Consider the following 12,774-nt stretch of genomic DNA (forward strand, 5'->3'; position numbering starts at 1 on the left):
TCTACCCTCCGACAATGAGCAGGCTGCCAGTTTTTCGGCAATGCCAACGCGTCAGGCTAGGCTTGGCTCCTTTGCTGCGGTAGATGCGTACCAGCTTGCCTGGGGAGCTAGCCGCACGCTGCTGAGCGCGTCGCTTCGCGTAACTGCAGCCCCCTCTGCCGCTGCTGAGTGCTGGTAGGCATCCCGCCTGGTGCCACGGAATGACTGTAAAGTGACACTGGGGAAAAAAAAGTGGTGAATATGATCAGGAAGGGTTGTAAAGCCGAGATCCCCTAAGAAGGCAGCGCGGCACGCCTCTCCCGTGTTGCTCTTTGCCTTTCCTGCCTTTTGCTGTTTGAGCTCTGACCCATTACAATACTTCCCAATGTTACTTCTCTAGCTGGGGAGGAGGGTGACCATCGCTATGTCACCGCGCGCTGTCCCCTCAGTGCTGCCTGTCTCTAAACGATGCCGGGCCGTCTGTAACTGGCAACAATGCATCTCAGCTGGAGCATGACCTGGAATCATGGAATCCTTCTGGTTGGTAAAGACCCTTCAGCTGATGGAGCCCAACTGTAAACCCAGTGCTGCCGTGGCCACCACTAAACCGTGTCCCCAAGTGCCATGTCTGCACGTCTTTTAAACACCTCCAGGGGTGGTGGCTCTGCCTTGCTCATCCAGAGCTGGCCCCTTCCCACAGGGAAGTGGAGAGGCTTTCCCCAGCCCTGGCCTGGGCTGAAAATCCTGACCCACAGGCACGTGTCCTCGGTGACCTTTGCCATTCAGCCAGGGGCACCCATGCCACGCCGAGGTACGATAGCCCCAGGTGGGGTTAGTTCAGCTCAAAGGAAGAGGCATGAGCCGTGTCCCCTCTGGTCGGGGTCACCTTCCTCATTTTCCCTGCAGGTTTTATCCTTTAACTCGCAGAGGATTTTTTAATGGATTCGCTCCACAGTTTTGAATAACCCACTGAACAGCGATATTCTTTGGGCTTCTGGATGCTGTGTGGTGGGTTGTAGCAGCAGCACTTAAACAAATGGAGCTGAAAGGCAGCTCCGCTGCGCTAATGGGTCGTACCCTGCGCAGAGCAGCTGGTGGAGGAGCTCTGCGCCCGCCGCATTAGCGCGCTGGGCTGGTGCTGAGCACAGCTGGTGGCTGCCAGCCTCTGTGCCCCGTCCTCCCAGCCATCAGCCAGAGGGTCGTTAGCAACGCTGCAGGCATACACAGAGAACGTGAGTACTCCTACCTTACGCAGAGGTGGAGGGATTCATTACTTCTGCACCCCGATGCCCTGCGCCACTAATGAGTTTCAGAGGGCATTTACTGGCGTACTCGGCTGTGTAAAAGTAACGAATGCTCCCAATAAACTGGGTCAGCACATACATGCACGGTCATGTGCAATGGATAAAATTCAGCAGTGCTGATTTCCATTTACATCGTTGCAACCAGCGTTACACCTGGCAAGTGGCATTTTGGCAGGGAAAAGCATTATGCTGAATTTATTTGAAGCTATTTTGTATGGGTCAAAAAAAAAAGATAAATCTTATTAGGTGGGGGAATACAGTTAAAATACATCGTTGAAGCCCTTTAAGGGACCAGGAGGAGCTGGGGTGTTGTTGTGAGCTCAGGAGTCTGTGGGGTTCGTGGTTTTAGGGGGGGTTGGCAGAGCAGCCTCCCTGCACGGCACACGTACAGAAGGATGCTGAGGCAAATGGTGGCAGAGGTGCAATGTCAAAGGAATGCGTCGTCAGTGGAGGATGTTCTTTTTCACAAACAGTGCCAGAGAACTGCTTAGAATTGGCCTGTCCTATTAAGTAAAAATAACTGATTTCCCTTGAGCCATCTCCAGCCCCTCTCTCTCCTTTGATGTTCACACTGTCCTTCCAGCCCTTGTATTACTGTTATCTCCTGCCTCTCCCGACACATCATTTTCTCCCCCTTTTCTCTCTCTCCTTTCCCTCCCTTCGCAGTTCATTCTCTTCTCTCCCTCCATATTTCATAGGTGAGACACAATCTCTCTGTGCCTCGGTTTTCCTCGCTCTGTGCCCCCTCTAGCCCCTTCCTCCTGCTGCCGTCGTGCGGCTCTTCCCCTCCCTTGTGCTGCTGCTTGCCATTATCCTTGCAATCGCTGCTTTGCTTTGGCAGGCGTGAAGCTTCCTTTTTTTCCCAGCAGCAGTTTTCCTAGGTCCCAACCTATATGAGGAGGTCTCCCATTTTTTCCGATTCCATGGAATTCCGTATCCACTCAGCTGAGCCCAGGCAGGTGAAACGGGCCAGCTCAGCCGTGATTTAAAGGAGCATTTTGGGTGGGGAGGAGAGCTGCCAGCAGGCGCGTGGCATCTCCACGGCGGCGTGGGATGCTGCCGCCAAGTCCTGCACCCAAGAAGGGGTGGGCCGAGGGGTGGACCCGAACAGGAGGGCAGCAGGGAGGGTGGTGGGAGGGTGAAGGTTGTTAGGTGGGCATGGATGGAGGGAGAAATGGGAAGTGGTTGTGGCAGAGAGGAGGGTGGCTGGTGTTGGAAGGGCTGGAGAAGAGACTCCTGAAGACCTCCTGGATTTAACACCTGAAGAGAATAGGAATGGTGCCTTTCGTAGTTCCACTTCAGCAGTTAAGAAGATAAAGTTTGTGTCACGTCTGAGAGGTTTGGTGCTCCTTGACCCCACCTCAGTAGGGAATGGCGCTGTGTTGACCATTGGCCATGCTCTGTTAGAGGCAGTGCTCTGTCTTCACCGCCTCTGGTGTTTCTCAAGCCATGTAACATGTAGTTGGTGTTTTTTAAAAAATTGGCTACCAAAAAAGCTCAGGATAAATGTACTTCTTTGCTGTGAGGCCAGCTAGACTCTCCAGATCATTTTAGGAGAGGAGGTAGGTAATCAGTGCAAGTAAAATACGCACCATACAAGTGTGAATTATTGAAGCTCCCTTTCAAGCAAGAAAGGAAATTATACAAGTTTGTAACTTTTGATATTTGATATTTTAATATAAACAACATAATGCATCGGTTTCTCAGCGTGGAGTCTCTCGACTTGTCGACACTGCGTTCTCGGCCCTTACAAAAATGACAAATGTATTTCGAACGCTTCCCTTGATCTAGGTGTTCCTTTCCACATCCTTTCTTGTAATCCTCTTCTCTTGCATTGGGGTTGCTTATAGACTTTGTTTGCAATCTGGCGATTTAAATTTAATCAAAATTTCGGGCCAGGATTTTTTTACCTTCCAGCCTTGTAAACATCATTTGACAAACCTGATGGCTAAAATAAAGATTTAAAAGTTTTGGAGGTCCAATTTAGTGTTTATAGGGTTTAGTGCTATGTGATTACAAAGTTCAAATTGAAACTATGGTTAGAAAAATTATGCTTTAAATTGTGTCAGACAAAAATAAATTGTTTGCTGGTCACAGTGTCCAGACATGCCCATACCTTTGGTTGAGTCTGCTGTTCCCTGGTGGTTTCATATATTGTAACACAGTTTCTAGATAAAATTAAATGTTTAATTCAAGGATTTTGTTTATGATGAGAGATGGTTGGAAGTTTTGAAGCAGTTTTTTTCAATCAGAGTAGTTCAGTTTATGGAAAATGAAGCTTTTATTGAGAGCACCTTCTTCAATGAAAAGCTCGTTTCCAGGCTATACAAATTTTTTTTTTTTTTTTTTTTTTTTAAGTCTTGGGTGTACTTCTTGGCTTGTCCAGTTGAGCAAAAGGAGAAGAGACTAATAACCCCCGAGAATTACAACCAGTGTACTGAGTGATCATTTCAGATGCAGCTCAAGGTGGGGGCATGGTCTCCCACGTCTCAGAAGAGAATTCTGAGCAGTGGAGATGGTAATCCATCACTCTACCTGGATACTCGAGCACTTACTAAAGTATGTAAAGTAAAATAATTGGAGAGAGACCTTCCCCAGAGCATCAGTGGCCAGGCATTAAAGGTGCTCACCTATACAGAGGGAGAAAGAACAGGGGTTGGCCTGGTCGGGGGACGAGAGGTTGTCCTGAAGCCTCTTCCATTCGCATCCTGCACTAACCCCGCTCTCATTCCCGAGGGTGGAACAGGGAAATGCTTGGAAACCTTGACAAGTTTTACAAGATGAGAAAAGCGTTTCCCACCCAGCCCTGGTTGTGTAAGCGAGGAGCCTGGTTTCTAGCACCCGGCTCCGCTTGCAGCCCTGGCTCTTGGCAGCTTCTCTTTGATTTGAAGATAGAGAAAATGTCACGGAGAATAAATAACATCAAGATGAAATTTTGGCACAGTTGTTTTTCTGAGAACATCATCATGTCTTCCCTTCGGTTGCCTTTGCAAAATCTTCATTGCTTACTGGTTTAGCTTCAGATCCCCCTATTGAGCATTGCATTATCTCACTGCCTAAGGCTTAGTCAGTATACCAGTAAACCCAGTATAAGGATCAAGAATGTATGTGAAGGGGCTTAAATTAATTGAGTTGTAACTGTAAGTATGTCCCGGTGTCTAGCAGTGACCATTCCTATCATGGGTACAAGCTGTGTCCGTCTTCCATCACTTCCATTAGGTTCCTGGGAGAAGTTAATTGGCCTCTCATTAAAAACTGACTTTTATTTGTGTGCCTGCACACCTATTGTGTGGGAAATAAGAGCTCCGCACACAGCAACTTGATTCCTGTTACTGGGAACACGGTATCAAGGGACAGCTGCTTAAGGACTTTAGACTGTGGAATCCACAAGTTATAATCCCCATATAAATAGGATTGTTGGAAAGAAATCAGTGCCTTTATTATTACCTTACCTGGTGCTGTTCTCTAAGGCAATAAATTATATTTTAACTGGCTGATAGGAAAAATTTTGTTAGGAATTGGGAGGTAACCATTAAAGCTTAAGCACATGTATTAGGGCTTGATGCTTGAAATAACAACCTGGCGTTATCATCGCTGTATGCATCACAGCTCGTTTTGGCTGTTAGAGGAAATCATTGCATTATACCCCACTGGTAATTACATATGATTCTATTTAAAATTAAAAGCCAGTGCTGAGCCACCAATGTGTGAGGACCCCCCAGCCTGATGTTTTTGTTTCTTGGTACCATCCCTGGTGGGATGCACCATCCCATCCCTTGGAGCTGGCTGCCAGCCAGGGCTGGTCACTGCAGGTGGAGGGCCAGCAGCCCCTAACCACGGCCACAGGCCACCTTTCATCCGAGCTGACACGGCCCCCGGAGGGGCCACGGCGATCTCGTGTGCGCAGTGTCCTCAGTTACGTTGTCCTTCCCACGTTTAGAAATTCAGTTTATTTTGCAGTATTTACGTACAGTGCTCCCGGGCAGCGGGCATTTTGGTACAAAACTGATCCCACCTGCTTTGCTGGGATATTTTTGGATACCGTCAGCGACACTTAAAAAACAAACCCAGTGAATGGGAGCTGGAGAAAAGCTTGCTGACCTGGCAGAGGCTGGCACCAGGCGGGCAGCAATTCTGCGAGGGCGCTGATGCCAGGGAGCAGGAGCCGGGCGCTGGTGGTGCTGTGCAGCCTGCCCGGTGCTATACAAGCAGAGCGGGGTTTTGGTGAGCCTGGTTTGATATTGCGGGAGAAAACAGGAAGGTTGGCAGATTGGACTGAGGAGATAGCACTGGTTTTCTGCTGATTTTAATACATGGGCAGAATTTAGTGGGTTCTAGCAGAGTCTGAAGAGCTGGGAAGACCAGATGACCTGGGAAAAGAGGAAATTTTCCTTTTTTTTTCCCTTTTTTTTTTTTTAATAATTTAATTAATTTTCTGAATGAAGAATGCGATTACAGTGGATGAGTAATGTATAGTAAGCCTGACATTCCCCCCAGTTCACGGGCATCTGTCATTGGCAGGTGCTACCTTGCTGTAAGGTGCGCAGCTAGTGCTTGCTGCCTGCTTCTGCCAGGCTTGACGTTTGAAAACAGCAAATAAAAAATAAGTTCAAGAAAACAATCACAAGTCATTACTGATGTCGAGTCCTTAAGCGGAGCTTGGAGCACAGTCCTGTTGCTCCCTGCTCAGTGCAGCGCTTCGGATATGTCAGTTACTGTCACTCTCCGTCTCTGCAAGCAGCTACGGCTTAATTTCATTTATTCCTCAAGTGGCAGGTCCAGTCATTTTTCAGGATCAGTGCCTGTTTTTACCAACTGATTCGTCTGGATTCTTGTCACGGGTGGTTAACGCTCGGTACTCTTAAAGACTTCGCCTGCCAGAAGGCATCGAACTCACCGAACGCAACGCGCTGCTTTCAACAACTTGCGACTGGCGTCTGACGAAGATGTGGTTTTTTTGTCCTTCTCCTCTGTGCTAGGTTGTTGCTTACCACTACTGCCAAGCCGACAACGCGTACACCTGCCTGGTGCCGGAGTTCGTGCACAACGTGGCCGCCCTGCTCTGCCGCTCGCCGCAGTTCGTCGCCTACCGGGAGCAGCTGCTGCGGGAGCCCCACCTGCAGAGCATGCTCAGCCTGCGCTCCTGCGTGCAGGACCCCATGGCCTCCTTTCGCAGGGGGGTCCTGGAGCCCCTGGAGAACCTGCACAAAGGTACGGTCATGACGCTCCCTGCGCTCGCCCTGTGCACCGCTTTGCAATTATTATTTAAAAAAAAATGCTGCTTGGTGGCATCTGAGCCTTTCTTTAAGCGAAGCGGTAGGTGAATCCTCCTGCGTGGCATCTCAGGGGCTGCAGGCAAGAGGTGGGATGGGGGGATGCTGAGAACGTGCCATTGTGCTTGTTTGGAAGTGCAGGATTAACCGTCCAGCTCCTCCCGTTGGGGGCTGGAGGTGGAGCAATGCCCACAGCTGTGCATGGCTCCCTCTTCTCTTGCTTTATTCCCCGTTCCAAGCCTGGCCTCAGTGTTGAGGGTGAAAACAAGCAGCAATTTCCATGCGCGGCTCTGTCCTGATTTATTTGTTTAGGGGGTGAACGTTTTTCCCTTTCCCTGCCATTATTCAGTTTCTGAGAATTTGAAGCTCTCACCAAAAGGGCTGACACTATAAAAATCTACAGACACCCCGTGTGAGGCTTCGAGGGGAACTGGTAACAAGCTTTGTCCTGATGAGACTTCAGAGCTTTTTCTGACGCAGCGTTGGTTTTGTCTCCTTTTCTTTCTTTCCTCTGCAAGATAGAACTGATCTGTGGTGACAATCGCTGAATTTCAGCTCTTCGCTCATTGCCATGAGAACTGGCAGAGCGTTGCAGAGTTCAGGACTCTGTTGTCCTGCAAAACAATGTTTATTAAAGTGGCGTGCTGCAAGTTGGCTGCAAAAATAGTCCAGATAATTTTCCGTTCCCACCCTACATATCGCCATGTAGGAGCCAATGTGAAATAGATGCAGCTTTTCCCAGATTCAAAGCCTCGTTATTCCCATCAGCTTTTCAAAACACGGCGGCCAAACCGTGAGCAGCAGCATTTGGGGCCAACACGCGTGGTTCCGCCAGGCACAAGGCACACATGGAGCCAGCACAGCTCAACAGCAGTTGATTTTCCTGGCATGGAGAAATGTCACTGTAGGAGTAATGTGGCTACTCTTCCCTACCAACAATCCTGGCCAAAAAAAAACCCCAAAAAAACCCACAACAAAAAAAACCCAACCAAAACCAAAACAAACAAACAAAAAAAACAACCCCAAAAGATACATTTAGGAACCACTGCTCTAAATTGCTCTAAAGGAAAATAATTCCTGGTTATTACAGTAACTCCTTGGGAGGTATTCCAGCTCTTGAATTCAGAGCATTTCAGAGGATGCTTATTTTTCTTGCCAAAGAGGTTGACCCCCATCTGGTCCCAAATTCTGCAGGGTGGAAAAATTTTATATAAAAGCTTGCTTTTTTTTCTCTTGGGTTCTGCACTCAATACAGCTCCAATGGAGCCAATGATCAGGACTCCCATCTTCCAGCCTTGCTGATGGAGAGTGCTGGCAAGCTAATTTGCACCAAGTGTTTTGTAACAAAATGAACAGTGTCTGGAAATTGGTTTTAAAATGTATAACATTTAAGACTCTGTAAATATATCAGCAGGTCTTTTACAAGGTGCTGTTGAAGCTTTAATGCTACTGGGACAAAATTATTGCACAGCCGTTAATGGTGAAAGTCACTGAGAAAGTTAGATTCATGTTTCTCAAATAAATTTTTTTTGAATCTCAAGGAATCTAAATAATATATAGGAGAACAAAGTTCTGATTCTTCCCCTGCTTTCTCCCCTCTCCCTTAGGCTTTATAAGAAACATGAGATGTGGGTATAAAACTCAGGCACTATATTCAGTCCCAGATTTCAGAGAGTATTTTTTAATACACCCAGTAATCTTACTGAAAAGTTAACTGAAAAAGGATCTATGGTAATTTAAATTCAAAATACACATTTTTCATATGGATATTAATAGTGTGTTAGGAAATAAATGCAACTTGGTAATGTAAGGCAAGGACAAGATGCTCAGCAGTGCCTGGCGCAAGGTGTTTATGCATTTCTGTTCTCCCTGGAACACTACAGAGATGGCTCATGTCATCGATGAACATCTTGTGCTGGGTTTTTATAGAAAATTTCCTGATGCAATTTAAAGTCAAAGAGGAAAGCTCACCGGCTGCTGGGAATGCTGAGCTTGCTGATAGCAGGATTAATCCACAGTGAATTACAAAGAAGAGTAAACTTTGTACAGCTCAGTCTGTAGTATGTGTTAATAGCATGTGCCACAGTAGGCTCAGATGTCCCATTTCCCACCCATTTTTTACTTTATTAGGCAAGATTACCTCTGAGAAGGTAGCACTTGAGCTTAAGATGCAAGTCCAAAAGAGTCTGTATCATTAGTTACAAAGCTGTACTCAGCTCTCAGGACCCGCTGTGGAAGCACTGACCTCATTGCCTACATCAGCTGGTTACCGTGTTCACCAGCAGCAGAAGGATCCTGTCTGAAACCTCTGAGATTTGCTTTTTGTAGAACATTTTTATTCCCCCCAACTCATTTATAGAAGAGGCTTTGGCTGCAGGCTTGTGACCAGACTCCTGCGCTGTACTGGAAGTTCAGAGTCGGTTTGAACAGTCTTTGCTGAGCAGAGGATGGAACCTCCAAAACACTGAGTGACCTTCCCCCACGTGCAAGCTGATGGTTTACTCTCCTCGGATAATTGTTTCACCTGTGAATCAGGCTCGGCTTTGTTTCAAAACGATTGCCCAGACCTTAAGTTGATCCAGAAGCCAGTGCCCAAAGTGCAGATGCCAACATTGGAAGGATCTAGAGGCGCTGGGGAGGTGACTTGGTGAACCTTCATTTAGCAGTTGCACAGTTAAGACAGGCTGACTTAAGACAGGGTGAGAGTGTAATACTCAAACTATAGAGAGCTGCTGATAAGGTGTTCAGAAAACTGACCAGAAAGCTACTGATTCACATCATCGAACACTGGACTTTGTGGGAGAGGTAATTTTTGAAAATACGTTTAGCTGTGTGATCTGTGGGATATCACAGCTGAGTGCGTTGTAACTAAAATATGTATTTTATAAGAATTGAAACTGTGTGTGTGTGAGCCTACTTCCGTGTGTATACGCAATGAAGGTATCACGAGAAGAGCACTGCTACTGTGTCTTTTTTCCTCTTTAGCAATATCTGGCGGTGCTTTAAAACACTAGCGAGTTTTGCAGCACGTTACAGTCATCTGTCTGGCCTTTCAAATAAATGCTTCTTCTCTTTCTCTCAGAGAGGAAGATCCCTGATGAAGATTTCATTATACTAATCGATGGTTTAAATGAGGCTGAATTTCACAAGCCAGATTATGGAGACACCATAGTTTCATTCCTGAGCAAAATGATTGGAAAATTCCCTTCCTGGCTGAAGCTGGTCGTGACAGTCAGGACGAGTCTACAGGTACGCTGTGATAAACCATGTTATTGCCATGGTGGGCTTTGGTAAAGAAGATCTCTGTGGATACCTGGATTTGCCTAAGACCCTTTATTCCAGGTTTCCCTGTTAGCTTTTTTGTACTTGGATTTACATTTGTGTCCCCAGACTCGCTCTACAGCTTTCAATGGATCTAATCCAGCATCGCTTGTTCCTGTCAATAAATGTTCATCAGCAGATAGTTTAGATCATTTGCCAACAGGCTGTTTACTTGCCGAGCATGGTAGGAGCGTAGGGCCCGACGCCTGTCAGCCTGCGCCGCTCAAGGACATCCCATCCTCCCTGGGGAAGGGCAGAGGAATTTGTGTCTTCGTAGCCCTTCTGCGTGACCCGGAGCACAAGGGGGGGATCGTTTGGCTCTGGAGGAGTCGGTGTCGGGCCAGGACATTCTTCAGCTCAAAGAAAACTGTCTCGAGCAGGTGCTGGAGCTCTGAGCCAAATGTTGCTTGAGTTATTCTTACGTATTTTTATTTTAATTTGCATCTGGGCAGGTTTGTACCTTCAGCCTGTCCTTAGCTACTCATCACACCTCCCTTGGCATAAGGATTAAGCTGACTGTAGTTTTTTGGCTCAGCTGCTCATCCGAATGAAGCTCCGGGGAAGCACACGCAGTGACCCCGTTAGGACAGGTCTGCTCTCTCAGCGGTTGCCAAGTAGCGCTGGTTGCTTCGTAGCATCACTTGGGAACATTCCCACTGAGCATCAGAGCCAGGAGCCCGGAGGAGACAGACGTCAGTGGGACGGGACACACGTTCGGGAGCCAGCTCAGAGCTGCTCTTCAGCCGGCCCAGCTGCTCCGGGCAGGGGGACGTGCCTGCAGCTCTTTGGTTCTCGTTTTTTCATTATTAGCTGTTTTTTCATTAGCACAGAGCTGTGGAGTTTGTTTTCGCCAAGCACCGTTATGCAGCTTTACTGAGATTTGCTGATGTTCACTGAGATGCACAGGCTGGTTCGGTGTGGTGGTGCTGGCGGGGAGCAGGGTGCTGGTCCCAGCCCCATCCCAGCACCCGGCTGCACGCTGCCGTCATGGCCGGGAGCAGCAGTGGCACCAGGAGAGCAGGGGCTCGCTGCTCTTTGGTGCTGGAGTTCTTTTTCTGCTCAGTAAATGGAGTATATTAAACATTGTTTGGAAGAAATCTTTCTTAATGGCAGGTAAATTGCATCTCTGTGGCTTGAATTGTTTAATTAGGGCACTTGCAGCCCTTCAGTCCTCACTGCAAGCTGTAGTTTTGCACCGTGCTCACCCTCGTGATTTTATTAGAGAGTTGACGGCTTCTCCTGACTCTGCCGTGTCCAGCTCCATTGCATCCTTTCTCCTCTCCTCAGCAGTGACCGGGAGCCCGTGCCACGAGAAGAAAGGCCTTTGGTGATCCTTGGGTTACGTTGCATGAGCCTCACCCGTGAGCTCGGCAGCCAGGGGAGCCCCGGCCGCGGTGTCCTGCAGCACCCAGACCTGCGTACTTGGCGCTGCGGGATGCTCTGCTCCACCCGGCGTTCCCGTGGTTCCCGGTGCTGGCGGCTGCGCGGTGCTGGGGCGCGCTCCCGGCGTGTGGCTCGGGCTTGGCTGCAGCAAAAGTGCTGCTGGCCCCGGATCTGTCGCCTGGTTGTCCTCTGCCCCCGGCGGGGGGGCAGGAGGGACACCGTGTCGGTGCATGCTGGGGATGGGGCAGGGGTAACAAGGGCTCCGCTCTGCGTGAATTCGCCAGCCCTTCCCACGGTGTTAGGAACAGCAGCCCCGCATTTTTATTTCAGTCATGTTTCACACACAACCTACTTGATTATAGATGAGATTGTGAGGTCCTGAGGGCACAAACTGCCATCTTGTGTGCTTGCCCTGATGGAAGAGGTCTTAAAGGAGTCTCAAAGGTGCTATTGTAATATGAATTAAGTTTACTTAATGAATAATAAACACTGCCAGCATGAGTATCCTTTTTTTTTTTCTTTCTTTCTTTGTAGGAAATAATTAAGCTGTTGCCCTTCCACAGAATATTTTTGGATAGACTGGAGGAGAACGAAGCCATAGACCAGGACCTGCAGGCGTATATCCTTCATCGGATACACAGCAGCTCGGAGATCCAGAACAACATCTCGCTTAACGGCAAAATGGACAACACTACATTTGGCAAACTCAGTTCTCACCTCAAGACCTTGAGCCAAGGGTCCTATCTGTACCTAAAACTCACTTTTGATCTCATAGAGAAAGGATACCTAGTCCTAAAAAGCTCCAGCTACAAAGTAGTGCCAGTGTCTCTGTCTGAAGTTTACCTGCTGCAGTGCAATATGAAGTTCCCAACGCAGTCTTCCTTTGATCGGGTGATGCCTCTCTTGAATGTAGCAGTGGCATCGCTGCATCCACTAACAGATGAACATATTTTTCAGGCCATTAATGCAGGTAACATTGAGGGCACTTTGGAGTGGGATGACTTTCAGCAGAGGATGGAGAACCTTTCTATGTTTCTTATCAAACGTAGAGATATGACACGAATGTTTGTTCATCCCTCTTTCCGAGAATGGCTTATTTGGAGAGAAGAAGGTGAAAAGACCAAGTTTCTTTGTGATCCGAGGTAAGGAAACATGAGAAATCAGAGCTCACAGATGCGGTCATCTCGTGCTGTTAACCTGAATCATTCCATTTCATTACAAGCTTGCCCATGGATGCGGCTGCCTGACGTGGGTCTGCCCACACTGTAGATCCCTGCGGCTGTACTAGTCACCTTAGATCTTTATGTTGTTCATGGAAAGACATAAGCACGTGCTGGGCACATGACCGACCCGGCAAACCTAATGGTCATCATCAGAGTGAGACGAGGTGTTGGGCAGGCAGCCCCAGGGTGCTGGCTCCCGTGTGGACGTCACCAGCGGTGTCTGCCCTTCGGCAGGTTGCTCCTGCCAGCTCCGTCTGGAGGCGGGGAATCGCCCTCCCTGTCTCCAAAGGC

The 12,774-nt window shown here is 48.2% G+C and overlaps 1 protein-coding gene across 8 annotated transcripts in view; it reads left to right on the forward strand.

Annotated features, from left to right (window-relative positions):
• TANC2 (tetratricopeptide repeat, ankyrin repeat and coiled-coil containing 2) overlaps positions 1–12,774 on the forward strand; it is a 247,627-nt gene that overhangs the window by 187,784 nt on the left and 47,069 nt on the right. For all 8 annotated transcript variants that reach the window (XM_055789873.1, XM_055789876.1, XM_055789878.1 and 5 more), the window contains 3 exons: positions 6,263–6,494; positions 9,639–9,805; positions 11,795–12,402. In XM_055789873.1, the coding sequence (XP_055645848.1) occupies positions 6,263–6,494; positions 9,639–9,805; positions 11,795–12,402 (1,007 nt within the window). The remainder of the gene's footprint in view (positions 1–6,262; positions 6,495–9,638; positions 9,806–11,794; positions 12,403–12,774) is intronic.

The sequence above is a fragment of the Falco peregrinus genome, chromosome 18, assembly GCF_023634155.1.
Source record: "Falco peregrinus isolate bFalPer1 chromosome 18, bFalPer1.pri, whole genome shotgun sequence".
Lineage (NCBI taxonomy): Eukaryota > Metazoa > Chordata > Aves > Falconiformes > Falconidae > Falco > Falco peregrinus.